Source organism: Camelina sativa, unplaced genomic scaffold (assembly GCF_000633955.1).
Source record: "Camelina sativa cultivar DH55 unplaced genomic scaffold, Cs unpScaffold00511, whole genome shotgun sequence".
Taxonomy (NCBI): domain Eukaryota; kingdom Viridiplantae; phylum Streptophyta; class Magnoliopsida; order Brassicales; family Brassicaceae; genus Camelina; species Camelina sativa.
The window spans coordinates 107,181-130,522 of record NW_010921716.1 but is presented as its reverse complement, the minus strand read 5'-3'; the positions used below and the strand labels follow the sequence as shown (position 1 = coordinate 130,522).

General features: G+C 37.9%; 4 protein-coding genes across 4 annotated transcripts in view; 1 reads left to right on the top strand and 3 right to left on the bottom strand.

The window, feature by feature from the left end:
- Positions 1–507: 507 nt before the first annotated feature.
- Positions 508–1,056, bottom strand: LOC104773308. Its single transcript, XM_010497890.1, has one exon. It carries the CDS (start codon positions 1,054–1,056, stop codon positions 508–510), a length of 549 nt encoding a protein of 182 aa, XP_010496192.1.
- Positions 1,057–3,794: 2,738 nt separating this feature from the next.
- LOC104773297 (protein OSCA1) lies at positions 3,795–8,178 on the bottom strand. Its single transcript, XM_010497872.2, has 12 exons — positions 7,869–8,178; positions 7,060–7,415; positions 6,726–6,884; positions 6,486–6,621; positions 6,304–6,405; positions 6,077–6,199; positions 5,918–5,998; positions 5,483–5,823; positions 5,140–5,385; positions 4,729–5,053; positions 4,391–4,624; positions 3,795–4,286 (listed from the first exon to the last, which is right to left on the bottom strand). The coding sequence occupies exons 2-12, from the start codon at positions 7,371–7,373 to the stop codon at positions 4,029–4,031; spliced, it is 2,319 nt and encodes a 772-aa protein (XP_010496174.1). The 5' UTR covers positions 7,374–7,415; positions 7,869–8,178; the 3' UTR covers positions 3,795–4,028.
- Positions 8,179–21,180: 13,002 nt separating this feature from the next.
- LOC104773294 lies at positions 21,181–22,474 on the top strand. The gene is made up of 6 exons (XM_010497870.2): positions 21,181–21,412; positions 21,538–21,632; positions 21,710–21,827; positions 21,949–21,965; positions 22,096–22,158; positions 22,256–22,474. The coding sequence occupies exons 1-6, from the start codon at positions 21,256–21,258 to the stop codon at positions 22,334–22,336; spliced, it is 531 nt and encodes a 176-aa protein (XP_010496172.1). The 5' UTR covers positions 21,181–21,255; the 3' UTR covers positions 22,337–22,474.
- LOC104773295 (malonyl-CoA decarboxylase, mitochondrial-like) overlaps positions 22,346–23,342 on the bottom strand; it is a gene marked incomplete at its 5' end in the record, with an annotated part of 4,053 nt that continues 3,056 nt past the window's right edge. Inside the window, 5 exon segments of the mRNA XM_010497871.2 lie at positions 22,346–22,612; positions 22,704–22,789; positions 22,870–22,942; positions 23,027–23,155; positions 23,251–23,342. The exon segment at positions 23,251–23,342 is cut by the window's right edge and continues 27 nt beyond it. Of these exon segments, the coding sequence (XP_010496173.1) occupies positions 22,528–22,612; positions 22,704–22,789; positions 22,870–22,942; positions 23,027–23,155; positions 23,251–23,342 (465 nt within the window).

The window sequence follows — 23,342 nt, the reverse complement described above, 5'->3', positions numbered from 1 at the left end:
TTTGTGGAGAGTATAGTGTTTGTGTAAAGAGGGATTTTATGAATTTTATTGATTAAACAATGAGAACATGGAAAAATTTAATTTGTAGACTAAGAACATGGTAAAGAAATCTGAGAAACAATAGATTGTAAAATGGGTGGAGACGGATGACCAAAGCGAGAATGCCATGAGGGAAGAGAAGCTTTTAGAGAAGGAGAAGCGAATAGAGTAGTAGGAGAAACTGATGTTGGAAGTGGCCACTCATACAACTCATTATTTGTTCAGCCTTGGAGTAACCGGACCCTTGTTTTAAGATCCGTCACATGAAAATAGGCCGGGAAAAATGCGACAGACATATTATTAGAATTTGCACAACCGATACACAGAAATAAGGTTTTTAGCAATGTTTGGAACATAAAGTACATCATTTAAACGAAGAGGTTTAATAGGGGTTGAGACAAAAGTGGAACCTATATGCGAGATGTTGAGATCGGAGCCATCTGCTATGGTGACCTCTTCACCACCATTTTAGAGTTGATGGAGAGCCAGATTATTCAAGTCGGTGGTAAGGTGATGTGTAGCACCGGAATCGAGCAGTGAAGGGTTGTTAGGTGATGGAGAACCCGTCATAGCCAGATTAGCTCGTGGTTGCCATGGCACTGGAGCCATCAGAGACAGAGAGAGTGAAGGATATTGGCCACCTTGAAATTGAAGTTGCGAGCACCTTCTTGCACTGTGTCCGTGAACACCACAAATTTGACATCGACCTTGATAACTTCGTTGTGGCATGTGACGAGGTTGAAACAGTTGTTGCTGCCAAGTCGGACCATTACGATGATTCGATCGGGACTGACCACGATTATTAGGATGACCACGAACATTGACCGCATTAGCAGTCACTGGTAGGGATGAAGAAGAGACCAACGCGGCTTTTAACTTGTTCTCTTGGTTGATCTTCTTCTCCAAAACTTCGAGAAGAGCCGGTGAGCTTTCACGACCCTCCAGTTGATCAACCACACGTCGATAATCGTCAGGAAGTCCCTTCAGAATACGTTCGATCTTGTCATCAAGCTTCATAGGTTTACCAATATGGGCCAACTCCCACGAAAATAATCTTCAACAGACTTGTCTCCTTTGGTCCAAAGGTCAATCTGTTGCTTCACTTGTTGAATGTGAGAGCGGACGATGTGGAGGTGATGGATAGTTGTGACTGGACAGGGTCGGTCATGGCACCAAGGAGAGCACTGTAAATGAGACGGTCTTGGCGTTTCCAGATCTTGTACTCTGGATTAACATTGTAGATTACAAAAAACAAACTATGAACTCTTGACCTTGCTTTACATTGTAGACCGTTCCATATTGGCATATTCCACCAAACTCAACAAGTTACGATGCTCGAATTTATAGATTCATTGACTCTCTCCCATTAATACTCATGCATGCGCACGGTCCTAAATGAATTTCCGGATTTATGAGAAGAGTGGACCTTTTTAACAACCCAACGTATTGCTTTAATTCACAGTTCGTCCTCTATAAATTAGCTTCGATACTTTAATGATTTTTTCCTCTATTCACACTTCTACTTCATCTTCTACAAATTTGCCTTCATACTTCCATTTTTTGTCTTCTTTCTTCAAAAATATTATTGATCATACGTAGTTTCCGCAAAATGCCTTGGAAAATAGTTTTCGCTGTAATTTGTTATGGAGTTGAAATTGCTTCTTTAGTGAAAAAAAAAATAATTTCCATATTCTTTTCTTAAGATCTCAACCATGTAACATCATGTTACCTTTATTACAAAACAATATATGAAATATCTTATTTTGTTTTTTTTTGGACAAACAGATGCTCTCATTCATTCAAATGAGAGCAAATACAAAGGAAGAGATGTAAAGATCTCAAATTTTAAACTGAAACAAAGGTTACAAAGATGGGCATTCCCCAATGCCATAAAGGAGTAGATAGGTAACATCGAGATAGACTCCATGAGAGCTATGAAACAGTCACTAAAAAGCGGCTTGGAACATCAGAGATCACGGCAGCTCGATTGATCATCCTCGAGAACTTCGGTGGATGACAAGATAGTCACGATCGAGAGACATTGTGACGTTAAGAACAAAACCATAACCAATAAACTCACCGGAGCAAGGGGCACTAACAAGAGCACCACATTGGCAAGGGTTCGGTAAACCAAGGTTTGATGGTCAAGGATAGAGTGCTTTAACATCCAAAGCGGAGGGTCAGGAACAAACTGGTAGCACCAGGAATAGCTTCGATAATAAACAATTTGAGTGATGAAGATGGTGCTGAAGAAAGTTTGCTTGAAGTCGTCGGATGCAAGAGTTGAATAACAGGGCATAAGACCATAATACTTCAAGATTTTAACAACAGACCATACAAGTGAAACTAGAGCCATGAATAGCCAAGGATAACAATCAAACCGTAACAATACAGGTGGGTTCTCTCTCACTTGGTGCCCTTTACCAAGGAGATTAAGAACACCACACAAAGCATGTAGCCGGTTCGACAATATTAGATGTGATTTAGGCTTGGTCTGGTGGGTTGTTAATAATACCAAAATGGTGCGGTTGATGGGATGTTGTTGAGAACTAGAAACGCTAGTTAGCATAGAGATAAGCGGGTTGTGGTTCTTCCAGTTAACAATCGAATTCACAGCTTGAGCAAAGACCAGGGATCTCCCATACACTATGTTACTACAAATCATTCTAGGTAAATGGATTCTCAGATGCAGTCTTCGGACACCGAGCCAAAGAACCTAAGAAATGTTTACTAGATAACATATGGATAGAAAGAGTAGACCTGGGATTTTGGAGGATGGGTAGGACCGTTTGGGATGTTAGCAATCCAAATTCAAGTCCTGAGCTCATCCGCAAAGATCCAATAGACTTTGGGGATGGCCAGGGGAGTTGACATGGGTCTACCAAGCTCGTAGTGTGATAGATCTTAGAGACGGGAGTCCAAAATCGGAGATAAGTCGCATCTCTGGAAGAGTCCTCGCCAAACATCAACTCAGGAGCTGTGGAGGAAAAGAAAGCTTCAGGGGCAACGCACAATCCGGATCGGGGGAGATAGAAACACAAGGACTTTGGAACCGTCGATGGTAAGGCTGGGCGAGAATAGGTGAGGATGGGATTTACCGAACTCCAGATCATGCTGTAGTGGCACAAGGACAAGCCTTCGTCTAGATCTAGGGTAGTTGTAGAGATTTGGTCGGGACACAAAAGAAAAAAACAAAAGGGGAAAAAAGAAAGCAGGGTGAAGAAGTAACAGAGCGGAGAGGTTGAGAGATCCCGACGCCAGCGAGCCGGAGCGCTACTGATGTCGGAGAGTGGTGATGCGGGAGGCGTCTCAATTATAGTGTTTAAGAGAGAAATTAGGGCGAACCGAAGTTTTTTTTATCTTATTTTGTAATATGGCTTTCTATAAGCCGCTACATTGTTATGTCTGTTGATATATTTACTGTGTAAAATCAGTAGTTTTAGATTTTATTAATCGCTAGGATATCGACGAGGTAAGTCATATAACCTCTATTATTACCTAACAGGATTCAATATCTTATTTTGTAATATGGCTTTCTGTAAGTCACGACATTGTTATGTTAGGATATCTACTAGGTCAATCATGTTAACCTCTGTTGTTAGATAAGAAATATTTCTTATTTTGTATTGTATCTCTATTAATATAATCTCGATCTATTGAATAAAAAAAGTTATGCAGTTTTTGATTATTTTGTTTATATGCTTTTTGATCACTTAATTCGCTATCTTATTTTGTAATGTTACACGAAATTAGAATCATCACACACTTACAATTTTGCTGAATAAACAAGAAAACGAATGGTCGAAAATACACTCCAGTAAAGACCCCGACACTTCAATACTTGGACAATAGAAGAAACACATTAACAACAACGTCTAAGAAAAAAAAAACACAAACCGCTCTCTATGTACATAATAAAAAGTACACACGAACTATGTTCATAATTTTTTGGTCGTATGCATTTGCTTTTTACTGAAACCGATTAATTACTACACTTCTTTACCGTTAATAACGGGCAAAGATGGAGAAGATTCACCGCTAACTCTGCTTGGTGCCGGAGTGTTCCTCCGCGATTGGCGTTTCGTTGGCACTATGATGACTTCATCCTCCAATTTTCCGACCACGTCACTGTCATCGTCGTCGTCACCGCCTTTGAAAACCGGATGAATATAAGCGTCTTGCAAGTAGCCTTTCAAGTTCAGATTCGGCTCTCTTGCTCTTTCCAATGTATCTTTCATCATAGCTTCCTGTAAAACATCAACATTTTCCCATCTCCGGGCTTGTAACTTGCAACATATATGTTACAAAGATAATAATGGAGATGTTTATCAGATACGTAGAAGAAACTGACCTCTAAAGGGTAACGGATAAAGGCGGGTTCATAACGGCCTTTACAGAAGCGGTGGAAACCGATAGTAATCACTGGAAGAGCAATGAGAAACGGTGCAGCTAGAGCGGCGCGTTTTGTAGCCAACAAACCCATCAGAAGCAACTGAGATATGATCAATGCCGATATAACCCGTCCATGAACATCTGGCCAAAACGCAGCAGCGCTCTCGTACTCTTGGTTATACACATTTATGATCTAAGAATAAGAAAACAAAAAGAACAAAATGTTCAAGTTTGGCAGATTTGTCTAAATTATCCAGTATGACCAAATTTATAGGAGGAGAAGATACTAATATTTACCTGATGGCGGTACACGATGTAAGCAAGACCGAAGAAGACTAAGATATAAGGAAGAAGCATTGGTGTCACGGGAGCGTAGACAAGACCTAGAAGGAAGTAAAGCTGTATCTGAGGCTCTCCCGTGTTGAAACCGATGCTTCCCGGGTCCATTGCTTCCTCTCTGTCCTTCTCTGTTTTCACCAAGAATGCGTTTTTGAGGTGGAATATAATGAGAGGTTTAAGCATGAGAATCTCTCCTGCAACTCCTGCCCAACCATCAATCATTATATATGTGATAAAGAAGGTTGCTTTCATCGGTATCGCCATCCCAACTGTCTTGGGGATTCTGCTCACATTGAAAAAAGAAGAGTCCTTAGCAAAAAGAAAGAAAGATTAACAGAGGGAGAGAGAGGGAGAGAAGGAGTCACGTACTGATTTGGTGATTGATTGAGGAAAGAGCTGAGCTGCTCAAACGCAGCTCCAGCAATAACATTTGCAAGAAAGACGTTCACGAAGTTAAATATGTAATATCTTGACGCTGATCGTCTTTCCAAGGATGAAATTGAAGTAAAGCCTTCAAACTTGGACATGGTCATCAGTATGGATGGCAGAAAGATCAAGAAAAGCTTCAACGCGATACCGGCTAGCAAACCTTGTATCACCGACTTAACGAACTTACTGTGAATACAAAAAGACAACCAACCGGGTCCAATGTTAGTTGAAAATGTTTCAGTACATTATTCAAATGCAATACTAGAGAAGAAGGAGAACTCACTGTTCAATAAAGACTTTCAAGAACGGTGCAACTTTCTCAATTCCCTCAACAGTAGCAAGAGATTGTACAAACGCAATAGGGATGATGAAAAAGAAGGTAAGGAAGAAGAAGGCTACATTCATGAGCAATCTTCTTACAGTCAAAGAAACATATGGGATCGCAAGGTTTGGCCAGTATACATCACGCGGCTCTGCAGCCCATTCGGTTAGCCATTTCGTTGGGTTTCGTGTCTGTGTGGTCTGAGCGCAAACAGCAGCAGCCCAACGGGTTTTGAACGAGACAAAAGATGCTGGCATGATTGACTTTTCATCATTCACCACATTCTCTCTTTCTATAGCAATCTACAAACAATGACGAGTTTGAACCAAAAAGGAACATTAAGCATAAGATGGCACAAAAATGGAAGTCAGGTAAGACAGACCACAAAAAGCATACCTCTTTTGATATTTTATCAACTTCAGCAATGAAATGTTCGATTGCGTCAACTTTTTGTCCACACAAGCCAAGGCACCCAAGCTGTTTTTGTCCAATAAAAGCGACTTAAGAGAATAAGAGCTAGCAGAAAAGAAACATCAGTTTAACACTTTTAAGTACCTTTGTCATTGGTCTGATCTGAGAGTTGTTTCTAGAGTATTTGAGCTGATAGTAGTCAAGCCAATTCTGCAGCTTCTTCTTCTTACTGACCAAATCAGCGAGCTTGTTTGCATTGCATACAACCTATAAATTGTTGATTAGACGACTTATAAAAAAGACAATAGAGAAATTGTTTTCCACCAAGACGTGCATATGAAAAGGTCAAGTCATCCTATGAAGTTTTTTACCTGATGTGTGAGGTAGTGATCAGGGTGATTAACTAGGAAAAAATGCTCCACAAGCTCACTCACAGATTCGTCTGGGTCTGGAGGTACATTCCTAACAAGAACCTGTCAAAAAGTCATGGCATAAAAATCATTGACTTAGCTTTGTTCTGAGTTTAAACCAAGGGAAAAGAAACGGTTCTTACAGTGAACTGGTCAGGTCGACGGGCTTCTGAGGCGACAAACTGAAGCCTCATGTTAGCAACTGTCTCATACTCCTTCATCAGCATATAACAAGTCCAGATTGTGAAGGCGTAAGCCATTACAATATGAGCCCAAAACCTGGAAAACTCAAAAAACAAAAAAACTGAGTTTATACTTAAATACCAACAATTTAAGCTCATGAAAAGAACACACACACACACTCAAAGATTGCTGTAACAAACCTAAGTGAATGCTGTGGGATATTTGAAATTGACAGTTTGTCAATATCACTTGAAGTTACATTCTGTAGGTGCTTAGCCAACTCCAACGTGTTGTTTGTCCAATGGACCGGTACAAGAACTGCCCAAGCAAGTATTGCTATTGGAGCAAAAATCTTAAGCCTGCAAAATAAGGTAACCAAAAAATTAATATTCACTACCCAAGTGATTCAAATCTTATGGACAGACTTAAGACAAGCTTTTGCTTTCTAAAGACTTTCTTAGTCAACTTAATTTCCTCTTCTTGATTCTAAATTTAGTCTAAAAACATAATGACCCTTGCTAGATCTTTTCCTACCCGAGCAAGTAAATCCGGAGATACACAACAGAGTCTAAACCAGCATGATCAATCAGCTCACGCTCAGGCATCTTGAGAGCTTCAGGCATCCAATGCAAGAACTTGAGGTATGATCTCACATCCAAATTCACAAACCGCCCTGCAAACCCTCCGCTACTTGCAGGGCTGCTTCTTAACCCCCTGAGGTACCATTTTGAGAAGTAAACCCTGTCGTTGAACGGCTGAAGCCTTAGAAAAGCAAAGATAACGAAGAAAATGAATGCAGTGAAGATGTTTATCCCTGCTGCTAGACCAATGTCTCGAAGTGTTGCCATGATTTGTTACTTTTGCTGCTTTAAATTGCTCACAGTTTTTACCTGAAAGAATCACACTTTGTCAATACCAAGACATAAAAAATAGAAGCTTTGAGATTCAAATCTGATTACAAACAAGGACACATATCAAAAATAGAACCTAGAGACTGCATCCAACATACAAGCTCCCCCAAATTGGAAGAAGTGTACAGAAAAAAAAAAACAGGTTTAAGAACTTTGAGAACAAACCCAGACAAAGGATTTCAATTATGAAATTTGTAACTTTAACATACACAAGATCTGAATTACGAAGGAGATCCAAAGCGTAAAGACATAAGCTTTTTGCTCTAAATCAAGTAAAAAACGCAAAATAAAATCAGGGCAACATAAAAAATCGTATCTTTTTTTGTTTTGTTTGCTTGAAACCCAAATTAAAAATCTAAGCTTTTACACAAAACGTACTCCATAAAAGAGAGAATGAAATTTAGAGAATTCAGGAGAGAGAGAGAGACAAACCCTAGAGATGAGGAGTGAGAAAAGGCAGTGTAAAGATTGCCTCGAGATTCATATGAGGAGGATAAGCTAAAAGGCACTGATAAACGAACTAACACGCAAAGCCACACACGGCGTAAACACACACACACAAGAGACTGAGAGCAAAAGAGAAGATAAAAGATTATAATAGTAAATCTTTGAATTATTTTGTTTGCGTTTCTTTTGGGGTTCTTTGAGAAATTATTGTAACACTGATTCGTCAGTGTTAATGAAGGCTGTCGAAAGGGATACTGATGATGGAGATTGAACCAGACCTGCCCCCAGTCTCTCTAATTAAAGTTTTTGTCGGACCCTTTCTATATTAAAAAAAAACTGTAACCAACAAGTAGACGATTCTTTTTTTTCGTTTTATTAGATAAAGCATTTTTTCTTTATTAGTTTTTTATCCAAAAGTTTTAATTTTTTCAGGACCGTTTTGATTTTTAGAAGTTACGAATATAAGTATATAACAGTTCATATTGGAATAAATTAAATAAAATTATTGAAGTGTTTTTGTCTCTTTCTTCTTATAAAAATATCTTTAGATCTTTAGATCTTGACACTCAAAGTGACATACCGACATATGAGTTTTTTCCTTTAAACCTGGTCCTGTAAATTAAAAAATAAAATGATTGAGAAGAATCATTTTTTTTTTTTGTCGTGGTTCTATAGAATCTGTACCTTTTATTTTATTTTAAAAGCTAATGAAATAATTCAGATCCATCTAAAACTACAGTAGTACAGTTTATGTGGTATAGTCTTTGTTTTACATGTCCACCACCAGCAGCTCTCAATGTGCAAAAAGATAAGTTATTTTTTTTAATATATATATTTTTTGGGAAAATCACATTTTAAACTTTCAAAGTGTCACTAAATAACACTTTAAATCTTTATATTATTTCACTAACCTTATAAACTTTTAAAATGATTTTACTAATGCTTTAAACCTTAAAACTAACATTCTTGTTTGCACCGCCATTAAAAATGACGAAATAGTAATATCCGTCAACGTAAAACAGTTAAACTATGTTGGTTTGATTTAAATATTTGTTTAATTAATTAATTTAATTTAATTTAATCATTTATTACAGTTGATAAATAAAAAAAATAAAAAATCAAAGCAAAAAAAAAGAATCGGAGGTAAGGTTAAAATAATTGATAAATTTAAAATTGAAGACGACAACATATTTAGAAGATTCATTGGTTTCCAATGAGAAATCAATCGATTTAATCAGACTCCAGAGGAAATTTATTTATTAAAAAGATTAATAATATGAACAGTGACGTTGTAAAAGTTTTGTCTTCAATGAAGATGAATACAAATTTATCTTTTTATCTTTTTATTTATTTATAGAAACTAAAACTAATTAAAATTTTCAGTTAAACCAACATAGTTTAAGTATTTCGCGTTGACGAATATTATTATTCCGTTATTTTTTATGGCGGTACAAATATGGCGGTACAAACATGAAAGTTAGTTTGAAGGTTTAAAGTGTTAGTAAAATTATTTTGAAAGATCAAACTGTTAGCAAAATCATTTTAAAGGTTTATAGTGTTAGTCAAATTCTCTCGAGGTTTAAAGTGCTACTTAGTTACACTTTAAGGGTTTAAAATATGATTTTCTCTATATTTTTCTATGGTGAGGTCTATATAGAAAGTTAAGAATAGAAAGCAGCTTAAAGATAAAATCAGGATTCTCCAAAATTAGTAAAATCACCCTTTTAAGTAAAAGTAAAATTTGGATGGATGCTCAAATAGAACTTGATTAACCAATAGAGAAGTTTTCATGCAAAAAATAACTAAAATTCTACAAACCCAAAAGCTAAAAACAAAACATTTTCATGGAAAAATCGGTTTTGATTGGTAATCTTTACCATTTTAATAATTGCTAATCAAAAAAATTACATTAAAAGTAGTGAAAATATACCAGTTTGACACAAATTTGGCAATTAATTGCTAGATTAACACTCCACCCTATCCAATAACTAGAATGACACAATTCTTGTGTAAAATGACTAAAAACCCAGAAATTTTGTTTTTTTTTTAATTTTTTTTAAAAAAAAAACGAAAATCCTAAAAAATATAGTGTTTAATATTTTGATTTAAAATATGATTAATTAAAAATATAAAATGATTAAAAAGATGATGTTTATTTTTAATATAATATATAAAAATAAAATATGATTAAAATATAATGTATAAAAATAATATTCAAAAATTGTTTATAAAAATATTATGTATAAAGATAGGATGTAAAAATATGAAGTTTAAGATTATGTAGTTTAAATAAGTTTTATAAAAATATAATGTATGAAATTATAAATAAAAAATAATGTATTTAAAAATGTTAAAAGAAGATTTACGAAAATATAATATAATATATAAAAATATGATTTTGAATATGATGTTAATTTTTTAATATGATATAGGAAAATGAAAATGTATAAAATATGTTTTAAATATATGAGTTTAAAAATATGATTCATAATATGATTTATAAATAATATAATTAACAACAATATTACTGAAAAAATGTAACTTAAAATAAATCTGTTGTCACTGTAATCACATTTTACATCTAATAAATCTGTTCTCAAACACCAGAATTTTGGAGGGAAACAAAAAACCTGTCATAACATAAACAAATCTGCCGTAACAAATGGTATTCATATAGGTTATTTTAGCAATTTTTAAAAACGTTATAAATCTTTTATCAAACGACATATTTTTAGTTAAATTAAAATTTGTAACTTTAAACAAATCTGTTATCAATAGAGGTCAACCTATTAATTATTTTTCTGTAGAAAAATATGTCTTAACATGACAGATTTTTAATCAAGAAAATAAATCTAAAATAACTGTGTAAAATAAATCTGCCAGACATTATATCAAATTTGTCATATATTGTAAAAGTATGTGGTGTCTTTATAAATAAGTCTTTCGTGAAAAATAAATATGTCATCGATTATAAATCTGTTATAACTGTAGTTAAAAAAATCTGTCGTCCAAAATAAGTTTGTGATAAAAAATCGGTCATACATGAATAAATCAGTTATGCAAAAATAAATCTGTCATAGACAAATAAATCTGTCACAACTAATCCGACACACTTTTGAAAATATTTTAATTTTCATAAAAAAAATTCTAGGAGGGTAAATTTGACTTTATTTTTTTTCCTAACAAAGCAAAAAATATTATTTTAGGCAAAAAAAACTAACTCATATAACCCTCACATTTTATGAGTTATTATAGTAATTAAGCTCTTAATTTAGGTCAATCTAGTTTTTCTCCCTTAAAAGTATTATCAAAAGTATTATTCTCAATTATTTGCTTACCCTTTATCTAATGTTATTTTATATCGTTTAAATTTAAAAAGATTTTTGTTATTCTTCTGTGGATTTAAAATTATAAAAAAAAACTGAATTTTACATAAATTTTTTTTAAAATATTTATTTTAAGAAGTGTAAGAAATAATAAAACGATATTTTTTGTGAAACTGGATGGAAAAATTATTTACCATTTTTTCCTTTTTTTGTCCGTCAAAATACTTACGCCCGTTTGTAGTTGTCAAAAACTGGGTTTTATGAGAATTTGTTATAACAGTAGTTGCCAAGTTGTCGAGATCCTAACGGCTATTTTGAATGAACATGGGACTTTCTGTAGTAAAATAACGGTTAGTTAAACTCGTAAATGCAAAGATTCATACGGCACGCGTCGAGTAAGAAACGTGATGTGAACTCACACGCACGCACCAATATGAATCCTGCGACACGAAGATAAGATAAGCAGTTTGCATGTGTTGTGCCGACAATTTAACCGTGTTAAACACGCGCATCTGATGTGATCGGTGGTTTACATCGTTTTAATTATTATTTTGACTTTTGACCTAAGAGGTTGTTATTGAATAATAGATTTTAAAAGAATTTGATGTATTTTAGAATTTACTTTTATTTAATTAGATATTTGAATAAGTACATTAAAAACTGTTATTGGATGGGAAGACCAGATTTTGAAAAGAAAAAAAAAAAGAAAAAAGGATGGTGATGGCGAAGGCTCTAGAGTTTTAACCCTGCTATGAGTTTCTCTGATCTGGTTGAGATTTGGGTTCCGATTGGTTTTAATGGGGTCTCACTGGGTATTCTTTTGGGTTTGATTGTGTTGTATCGATGGGGATTTCTACGTCTATTACCCAAGGTTTGTTTAGTATTTGGACAGCAGATTTGGCGAGGGAAGATCCCGGTGCGAGATTTTGTGGCGATTTGTTTCAAGATTGGATAGCGGAGAATACGGTGGACTCGGATCTGTGATTTGATGTTATGGGGTTTCTTTGGTATTGATTTTCTAAAAGGAAATCAAATGGATTGGTATCTGTTTCGGATTGAGTTGATGATATCTTTGAAGGTTGTGACGCATTATGTTCGCCGGTCATTCAGCTTATTGAGTCTCTGGTTTTTGACGACTGCGGGGAGATTCCGATATTGGCGAGATCCTCTGAATTTGTGCCTTAATGGTTGTGATAGGGGTGCGATTCGATACTCTCTCTCTCGGGTTGAGTATAAAATCCTCTCATGTCTCAGAGAGCAGAATCATCACATTTCCTTTTCGGTTTTCTCCCTCGGTGTGTGTTTTTCTCTGTTACGTATTCGTGTGTTTTGTTTCACGGGGAGGGTTGCAATGTCGCAGAGTGTAGTTCTTGGTCACGGTTTGAGTTCAAAGGGGGTTGTTCCGTCGGTGGTGAAACACAAGGTGAAGATCCCCTTCTTCAATAATACTGCACTTATCGAGGGCTATTCCAAAACGGTTGTGGGTCGGTGTTTGAACCCGTGTGCTCAGGATATGAAGTCCCTTCTTGTGATGTTTCCACGGTTCTGGCATCTTGAAGGCAAGGTGGTGGGTGCAGACCTTGGGATGGGGAAGTTTCAATTTGATTTCGACGAAGAGGAGGATATTTCTGAGGTTATGAAGATGGCTCCGTTCCACTTTGATAGTTGGATGGTCTCGATGGTCTGTTGGAGCCCGACGGTGGATCCATCTTACCCTTCTGCGGTCACTTTCTGGGTTCGTGTTATGAGAGTGTCGTTCTAGTTCTGGGCTGCTCCAACTTTTAGAACCATCGGTGAAGCTTTGGGTTCTGTAGTGGAGGTACACATTGATGGTGGCAGAGTTAAAGTGACGGTGAATGGTCTCAAACCTTTGTGTTTTGAGACGGCGGTTGAGTTCTTCAATGGCGAGGAAACCACAGTTTCGCTTAGCTATGAGCGTCTCTTTGGGGTTTGCAGGAAGTGTTCTAGCATGTGCCATGATGAGAAGCATTGTCCACCTTTGGAGGATAATGATGCTGCTCCGAGTGTTCTCCCAAAGGATGGGGATGATCGATGATTTCAGAGCTACAAAGCTGCTGTTAAGGCTGATAGGCAGCGTGGTTCTGGGCAGGAGGGGGATTCTCGTGGGGGGGAATAGACATGGGTCCAGGGGCGAGCGGTGTCATGGAGATGGTAAGCGATCTCTCGAGGGGAAGGTTAGTCGGGGTTCACAAGTCAGGAATGACGTGGCAGTTGGGGAGCCGGTGACAAAGCAGCGATGGATTCAACCTCAAGTGCAGCATACGGATTTTGGGCTCTGTTGGGAGTCTTCTGTGCCGGAGACGTCTGATGCAGTGGTCGTTCCACCGGTGGGACAGGTTGTTGAGAGGGTGCCTGCGGCGACCCCGGTGGCACGTAGGGCACTGTTTCAAGAGGCTGGGGTTGCTGATCCGGGTGTATCAGTGGTTGACACTACAGTGCCGGTGGTTCCGGGCTCTAATGTGGCTTTGGTGGAACCTACAATCACTATCGTGTCGATGGAGGTGGATGCTTCTGTTGGGGACGGCTCTGTTGCCGGCGGTGGTGAGAGCTCCTTACCGACAGTGGAGGGGCTTGTGTTGGTGGATTTGGAGGATAAGAAGGACAATTCTGCAGAGGTTATTGCTGGAGGTTTGAGTTCCCCTGTCGCTGAAGCAGTATTAGATACTGTGAAGGCGGATGGTTCTGAGGTTGCTATGGGGGAAACTGATCAGGATGACAGCTCGCTTTCTGGTGAGGATTTGTCCATTGCGGAAGCAGATATGAGTAAGCAGGTATCGGGTCTTTCACTCGTGGATGACGCGGGCTTTTCTTTGGTGGAAAAGGCGCGTAAAGGGAAGGGTGCTTTGGGTATCCAAGGCATGGGATCCAGGAAGCTGAATGTTTATATCCGTACTCCACGTAAACGACTAGCTCCAAAGGGTAATGCTAGTACTGGGTAGTCTGTTCTCCCAAAGCCACAGGAGGTGGAGAAGGGGGTCGATGGTGGGACTAAACCACCAATCCCGAGAGTTTCCAAATGAAGGTTCTAAGTTGGAATTGTCAAGGGCTTGGTAATAAAGCCACAATTGGGTATCTCAGGGACTTATGGAAGAAGCAGCGACCAGAGTTCTTGTTCTGAAACAAAGCAATCTTTTTCTCATTTAGAGTCTTTTGTTGGTCATTTTGGTTATTCTCATTTAAAACCTGTTGAACATATTGATAGTAGTGGCGGTCTTGCCCTTTTCTATCATAATAATAATAATAATGTTTCATTTTTATTTGCCTCTAATAGACTTATTGATGTGGAGATTATGTACAAAGGAAAATTAATTTATTTCACTTTTGTTTATGGTGATCCGGTTCCCAAGAATCGAGATTTGGTTTGGGAACGCTTGACACGAATTGGTCTGACTAGGGATGCTCCTTGGTTTTTAATTGGGGATTTAAATGAACTAAAAGGTAATCATGAAAAGCGGGGTGGTAAATTGTGCCCTGCTTCTTCCTTTGTGCCTTTTAATACTATGATTCGACACTGTGGTTTGTTTGAATTCCCATCTTTGGGGGATAGTCTTTCTTGGAAAGGTTGGCGGGATAAAAAACCGATACGCTGTCGGTTAGATCGGGCTTTAGCGAATGAGGGGTGGCATGATCTGTTTAAGAATTCCTTCACGGAGTACTTACCAATGGTTGCCTCGGACCACAAGCCTTTGGTCGCTGTTCTTGAGGATAAGGTTCGGGGTGGTAACAGTGGTTTCCGTTTCGATCGTCGGTGGCTTGATAAAGAAGGTTTCTTCGATGCGGTGGCGGAGGGTTGGGCTTCTTCAATGGGTCCTGACTCCTCTACCAGGATTGTGGATAAAATCACTACATGTCATCGGGCTATTTCTCGCTGGCGGAAAGCGCAACTTCTTTATGGGAGAGAAACAATTGAGGAATTGAAATCCAAATTGGCGGCGACGTAGGAGAATGATGGTGCTTCGGTGGAGGAACTTGCGGAGCTTACTTGGCGGTTGCGGGAGGCATCGAGGGACGAGGAGGCATATTGGTATCAAAAAAGTAGAAGCCGGTGGATGAGGTTTGGTGATCATAACACCGGCTATTTCCATGCTCAAACAAAACAGAGACGGGTTCGGAATCGCATTGTCGATCTTCATGACCAGAGTGATAATTGGTTGACGGAGGAAAGTGATATCCAGCATATTGCGGTCTCCTATTTTAAGGATTTATTTACATCTTTGGCTCCCTCTGATTTTGAGGAGATTCTAGCGGAGGTTCATCCATCCATATCGCAGGAGTGTAATGATTTTTTAACTCGGAAAGTATCCGAGCAGGAGCTCAAACAAGCACTATTTATGATGCATCCAGATAAGGCCCCTGGGCCGGATGGGATGATAGCACTTTTTTATCAAAAAGCATGGAATACAGTTAAAGTGGATCTGCTAGTTTTGGTGAACTCCTTTTTGCAGGACGGGAGTTTTGATGAACGGTTGAATGTGACAAAAATTTGTGTCATTCCGAAAGTGGACAAGCCGACCAGGATGACTGAATTACGGCCGATCAGTCTGTGTAATGTAGGGTACAAAATCATTTCCAAGGTTCTGTGTCAGCGGTTACGTACTATCTTGCCGTCCTCGATATCAGAAACGCAGTCGGCATTTGTGGCGGGTCATTTAATTTCGGACGACATCTTGATAGCTCAGGAAATGTTCCACGGTCTCCGAACTAATCCTTCTTGTAAGGGCAAGTTTATGGCCATCAAAACGGATATGAGTAAGGCTTATGATCGGGTTGAATGGTCTTTTGTTGATCTTCTTCTCCGGAAGCTTGGTTTCTGTGATAAATGGGTGTCTTGGATTATGAGTTGTATTACGATGGTTCAATATAAGGTTTTGATTAATGGTCAAGCCCATGGATCTATTACCCCTTTTCAGGGATTACGGCAGGGGGATCCTCTTTCGCCCTACCTTTTTATCCTTTGTACGGAGGCTTTAATTGCACAATTCCGCAAAGCGGAGCAGATGAAGCTTATTACTAGTATCAAGGTTTCTACCGCTAGTCCTGCTATTTCTCATCTTTTATTTGCGGATGACAGTTTGTTCTTTTGCAGAGCAACAAAGGAGCAGTGCGAGGTTGTGCTCCGGATTCTCAGAAAGTACGAGCGGGCTTCAGGCCAGCAAATCAACTTTCAGAAGTCCTCAGTCCAATTTGGTCATACTGTGGATCAAAGTCTCCGCGAGGAGCTAAAAGAGGTTTTAGGGATTACAAATCTAGGGGGTATGGGGTCTTATTTGGGCATCCCGGAAAGCCTAGGGGGAGCTAAGACGCAAATCTTTTCCTATGTTCAGGATCGCTTACAGTCACGGGCCAGTAGTTGGCCGGCTCGACTCCTCTCAAAAGGAGGCAAGTAGGTAATGATTAAGTCGGTGGCCACGGCAGTTCCTACCTTTGTGATGTTGTGCTTTCGGTTACCCAGGACGATTACGAGGAAGTTAACTAGTGCGATTTCCAACTATTGGTGGAGCTCATCTGGCCAATCGCGGGGTTTACATTGGGTGGCTTGGGATAAGCTATGTCAGGATAAGAATGAGGGAGGATTGGGTTTTCGCGGTTTGGATGATTTTAACACCGCTCTGCTAGCCAAGCAGCTGTGGCGTTTGATCTCCATTCCGGACTCGCTTTTTGCACGGGTTTTTAAAGGTCGGTATTATAGGCATTCGGATCTTTTGGATCCAATTAAATCTTACTCACCATCCTATGGATGGAGAAGTATTATTTCTGCTCGCTCTCTGGTTAACAAAGGACTTATTAAACGGATAGGATCTTGGGCCTCCATTCTGTATGGAATGATCCGTGGATCCCTGCCAGATCCCCGAGACCAGCTATAGGCACAGGGTTGTTGTCTGACCCTCTGCTTTCCGTTCAAAACCTTATTGACAGGAATTCTAATTCTTGGGACATGACTCTCCTTTCGGCTACTTTTATACCGGAAGATGTTGCTTTAATTTCTGCCTTACTGTTGCGGTTACCCGATAAACCGGATTCGTTAGGTTGGCATTTTACAAAGTCAGGGAACTATACGGTTAAGTCGGGTTACCATCTCCTTCGGTCTTACACCGCGGTTTCGGCTGCTCCGTCGATGGTCGGGCCGAACTATGTACCTCTTCAGGCTTTTGTGTGGAAAATCCGGTGCCCGCCAAAACTTCGTCATTTTATGTGGCAAGTGATTTCGGGTTGTGTGGCAGTTACAACTAACTTACGAAAACGTGGAATAAATTGTGATTCAGGATGTGGTCTTTGTGGATATGAGGAAGAGACGATAAATCATACTCTTTTTGAGTGCCCGCCAGCCAGACAGGTCTGGGCTCTATCACAGTTTCCAACGGTACAGGGTGCTTTCCCGTCGGAATCGATTTTCACAAATATGGATTTTCTTTTTTGGCGTTTCAAGGACGTTCCTTTGCAGGATAGATTCCTATGGATTCTGTGGTATATTTGGAAAGCACGTAATGATAAAATTTTTAGCAACTTGGATTCCAACCCAGTAGCAATACTGCGGTTAGCGGAGGATGAGGCTAACACTTGATCTCTAGCTCAGACAGAGGTTGTAGGACAAGAGGTGGATCACCCTTTTTTGGGTATATATTCTGATGGAGGCATCAGAGTTCCAAGGTTTTCTCGGCCAACCTCGAGCTTTCTATGCTTTGTGGATGGTTCATGGAAAGCGACGGACCAGTTTGCCGGTAGAGGATGGTTCTGTGTTTCGCCCAGGGGGGATGAAACCACTATGGGAGCATCTAATCTTCGTCAAAGTCTCTCCCTTATTCATGCGGAGATCGAGGCCCTTATCTGGGAAATGCGATGTATGATTGGAGCAGACAATCAATCTGTCGTTTTTCTCACTGATTGCTCTGACCTGGTGAAGATGGTGTCTTCGCCTTCCGAGTGGCCAACTTTCATACCTTATTTGGAGGACATACAAGCGGATAGAGAGGAGTTTACTTCATTTTCTTTAGTCTATGTCTCTCGCACTCAGAATGGTAAAGCGGATAATTTTGCTCGACGTGTTCGTTCAGTTCCGCATTTAGTTACCTTTGTTAACAATTTTCCTTCGCATTGGCTTGTTTGAGTCAATATTGTAAGTTGTTGTCAAAAAAACAAAAGTTGTTATTGGATTATGTATTTATTTGATGGATTTTAAAATTCTTTAAAAACACTGTTATTCAATGTTCATTGGATTTGGTGTCATTTTAGATTTTAATATATTTCACTCCAAAAAGATGAACAAACACAATCCGACATATTTCTCAAGTATTTCAATTTTTCTATCTTTCTCTTCTTNGAGCTTTCTATGCTTTGTGGATGGTTCATGGAAAGCGACGGACCAGTTTGCCGGTAGAGGATGGTTCTGTGTTTCGCCCAGGGGGGATGAAACCACTATGGGAGCATCTAATCTTCGTCAAAGTCTCTCCCTTATTCATGCGGAGATCGAGGCCCTTATCTGGGAAATGCGATGTATGATTGGAGCAGACAATCAATCTGTCGTTTTTCTCACTGATTGCTCTGACCTGGTGAAGATGGTGTCTTCGCCTTCCGAGTGGCCAACTTTCATACCTTATTTGGAGGACATACAAGCGGATAGAGAGGAGTTTACTTCATTTTCTTTAGTCTATGTCTCTCGCACTCAGAATGGTAAAGCGGATAATTTTGCTCGACGTGTTCGTTCAGTTCCGCATTTAGTTACCTTTGTTAACAATTTTCCTTCGCATTGGCTTGTTTGAGTCAATATTGTAAGTTGTTGTCAAAAAAACAAAAGTTGTTATTGGATTATGTATTTATTTGATGGATTTTAAAATTCTTTAAAAACACTGTTATTCAATGTTCATTGGATTTGGTGTCATTTTAGATTTTAATATATTTCACTCCAAAAAGATGAACAAACACAATCCGACATATTTCTCAAGTATTTCAATTTTTCTATCTTTCTCTTCTTTTTTTTTCAAAATTGATTCAGGAGATTAATCTAAGAATTAAGAAATAAAATATAGCTCTGGCCAAAAGACCACTGTGATCTTTCATTTTGAGGCTTTACAAAGTTTGCAGATCCTCAGATCTGATTCTGCCTAACAAATTCAAAACTCTTAACAACGGAATCAAACAACAAGAATCTCCAACGGAGATCCACTACCATAAATCAAGAAGAAACCCCAATCAGATCTCCAACTCAGATCGACAATGACCAGAAAATATTGGCACGACATGTTTTTGTTTCATTTGATATAATTATGGGTAATTTATTTTATTTTTATTTAATTTCAAATAAATAAAATCCACTAGTAATACTTTCAAATCCATTAGTTATGTCATTCAAATCCACTAATAATGACAACAAATTCACGTTAAATGAATTAGAAAACTTTTGAATTCTAAAATCCACTAGTAATTGAAATCTTTTAAAATCCTTCATTCAATAACACCCCCTAAAAGTATTGACACATTTGTAATTACTAAAAAATTTATGAAATTTAGGGTCTGAATGGTGACTACGGTCAGAACGGCCAAATTCGCCAGCAGTTTAGTCTTCCCCAAAAATAGGGCGAACAACAAACCGCTGCGGAGCAAGTTTATTTGTACATAAAAATAATCTGCACTTGGTCCGCAGCGGTTATCTACGTTTATCTTTTGGACCGCACCGCTGAAAACTACATTTGATGAATGGTAAATAAAAAGCGGTATGGTACGCAGACGAATTTGTCCACCCTAACCGCTGTAACCATTCATATTTAATTTATGTGATTTGATATGATGATCCTTGGGCCAACGTTTGTAAAAGTGGGTAAGGTGAGGTGTTCCATCATCATCCACTTGATTTGCTGAATTTAGAATAATGGAACCATAAAGTACAGCAAAAGGATAAAGTTTATTTCTTGAAATATTTGATTACTAGATTATATGTACCAAACTTAATTAATCTACCTCTCGTTGTCGTGGTATGTGTAGTGTTTGCTTCAAATTACGTACTTTAAAGAGCATATCTAGTACTAGTGGTGAGCTCGCTATATAGTGAAAGGGCACACTATATGTTAGGGCGTCGTGTTGGCGTTTGTTTGGTAATGTAGTTGATGTTTGAGCGGATCGTTGTTGTTGTGCTAGCTAATGTTCGTAGGGTCATTGATGCATGACGGGCAGTAGACAGATGGTAGTTTCTAGAGGTGCTATAGTATCGTTAGGATTAAAGTCTAACTTAACCGTGCAAATGGATGACTTAAATTAATAGGTTGAATAGATCGAATGATCATTCAGCCAAATTTTTATCATTTGAGATAAATAAGTTAGAAAACATATTCAACTCATTCAACCAAAAAAACTGGAGAAATGAACAAATTATAAAGGAAATTTGTTCAACTCTTTCATCTCTTATTTAGTGGATGAATGAGTTGAATACTATTCAACCAATTTTATTCAACTCATATTTTTTCAACTCATTCATCCATAGTGCAACCATTTCCACCCTAAAGTTAGTTTGTCATGACGTGTAGTTATAAGTTATTTAGTTATACATAGTTTTTTTTTTTTGGTGCAAAGTTATACATAGTCTATCATCAAGAGAATTGTGGTGGATTGATTTCACACATTTGTTAAGAACTTTTTATTATTATTGGTCAAACAAAAATGTTATACCATTTTCTTCTTTTATGATTTCAGTGGGTATAATAACTTCTTTTGACACATGCTCTTTTCAATCATCCCAAAAAGCTTACTGATTAATTGGTATCAACAACAATAAAATCATTTTATTATTTGAATATACATATTTTTATTTCATTTTTTAAAATCTTAAAATTGATAAAAAAAAAATCTAATTGATATATTTGACGTTACAATAACAAAAGATGTTTTGTCTCTATACTTTCAACTAGAAGATATTTATTTATCCATATCCTACCTAGATATTTTAATGTGTGAATCTAATACATTCTCTCTTATATACGACCAAATTAGTAAAACAATAATGCCTCTCCTGCAATTTTTCTTCATCAAATATTTCAATGGAGTCATCATCTTCTTCACTCCTTCTCCATCAATCTTACCTCTCTTACCTTAATCCAAAATTTCGAAATAGACCTTCCCTTTCTTATCCGTTAATGCGAAATTCGCGAAAATGCAAACAAACTAGAATTTGTTCTAACAAGATGTACGTTCCTGGTATGTAAATAATATTTGATGACATTTCAATCACACAGTGTGGTTTTTGATCCATACACAGTTTCTCTATATAGATTAGTGTCTATTTTCTAAATATGTTTTTTTTTTTGGAATAATTGAATTAGGCTTTGGAGAAGCTTCTCCGGAGGCTAAGGCTGCGAAGCATCTTCATGACTTCTTTACTTACGTTGCAGTGAGGATAGTATCTGCTCAGCTTGAGGTCAGTATAATGATTTTTTTTCTTTAATTTAGGTGTTTCGATTATAGTAATTCTCAATTTCTGTTAATCAATGACAGAGTTATAACCCTGAGGCGTATTTGGAGTTAAGAGAATTCTTAGAGACAAACTCTGTAAGTGACGGTGATAAATTTTGTGCCACTCTGATGCGTCGCTCTTCACGTCACATGAACTTAGGTACCAATCCTTCTATAGAAAAAGTCACTTTACATATGCTGCATATATCTCTTTATATTTAATATGAAATAACGAAACTAAAAACTTTGTTTTTGGTATCATTCATGACCAATGCAACAAGCCCTTCGAATTTTAGAGGTAAGCTACGCTTTTCTTTTCTCTTTCAAGACATTAAAAGACTTCTACAGCGATGTCAAAAAAAAGACATCTACATCTGTTTTCCATCTCTGCTTTTGTATTTACGGTTTGACCTGTTGTTACCACGTAGGTACGGTCTGCCTATTGTAAAAACGATTTCGAGTGGGATAATCTGAAGCGCCTCGCCTTCAAGGTTCTCTCTTCTCTCTCTCCCCCTCTTTCCTTATCTCTATACATATTTGAGTGTAAAGAGTATGTAACGGAAGCATCTTGTGTTTGTGAAAATGTAGAACGTAGATGGATCCAACACAAGACTCATGCGTGAATATGTCTTGGAGACTAGCCATGTCGAAACAGATTCCGATACGTGAAACCTCATGTCTCTTCGAAACACATTCACACATATATAGTCTGGAGAGTATACACACTTATACCGTTTGTACATACATACACCATTGTGCATTTGTGCTTAATGTTAATCTCAGGCCTAATCCTAGACCCTTTGTCTTTTGAGAATGACCAAATCGAGAATCACATTGATCAGTTTTCTTTGCGGAGTTACCTAGAGACGGGAATGGATACCGGGAGAGGCATGGATTTTGCCCGACCCAAAATACGATTGAGCATAGTCTTCAATATTCTCTAACCTGTGTCATTAATCAAAAATACAACAGATTTAGAACCAGTAAAACCGAAAGCCTTGAAGCAGAATCACTTAGAATACAGAGTTTACTTTACCTATAGACATAGTTAACCATAATGCCTCCACTTTGATGAATACCTTTCTCTGATCGATCCGCCATCCAATTTATTCTTTCAACCATCTATGTAACATATCAAAAAACAATAAACTTATCAATCTTAATCACTCTGTTAACTATAAGACCTATCACACTGCACTTACCGCTCCATTTTGCAAGTGGAAATTAGCAACAGAGTCTAAAGCTTTTCCTCTCTTCTTCTCTTGCAAGAGGTACCTATCGTAATCAAGACAAAACATTGAAGTTTATGCCTAGATTATTCATATTTAACCATTGCATCTCATCCAAAACTGAACATACCTTGCACATAACCGCATAAGAATAGGTTCTAAAACTGGCAATATACGAGGTGAAGTAGGCCAATCACAGTTCTTTACTGATAGCAAATTCAATAGAACTTCCATGCCGTTGCTACCTGAAGAAGAATCACTGCAAACAAAAGGTTATTAAGTTGATGCCTTGGACATGATTTTGTATATAATTGATAAGAACATACATGAAGAATTTTATTAATGAATTCTTACTCTGATAGACTCATCAGGGCTTGTTCCTCTTCTGGTAGTAATACTTTCTCGCTAAAAGTAGATGAAGGCGAATTGCTCTGTGTATCACGCTC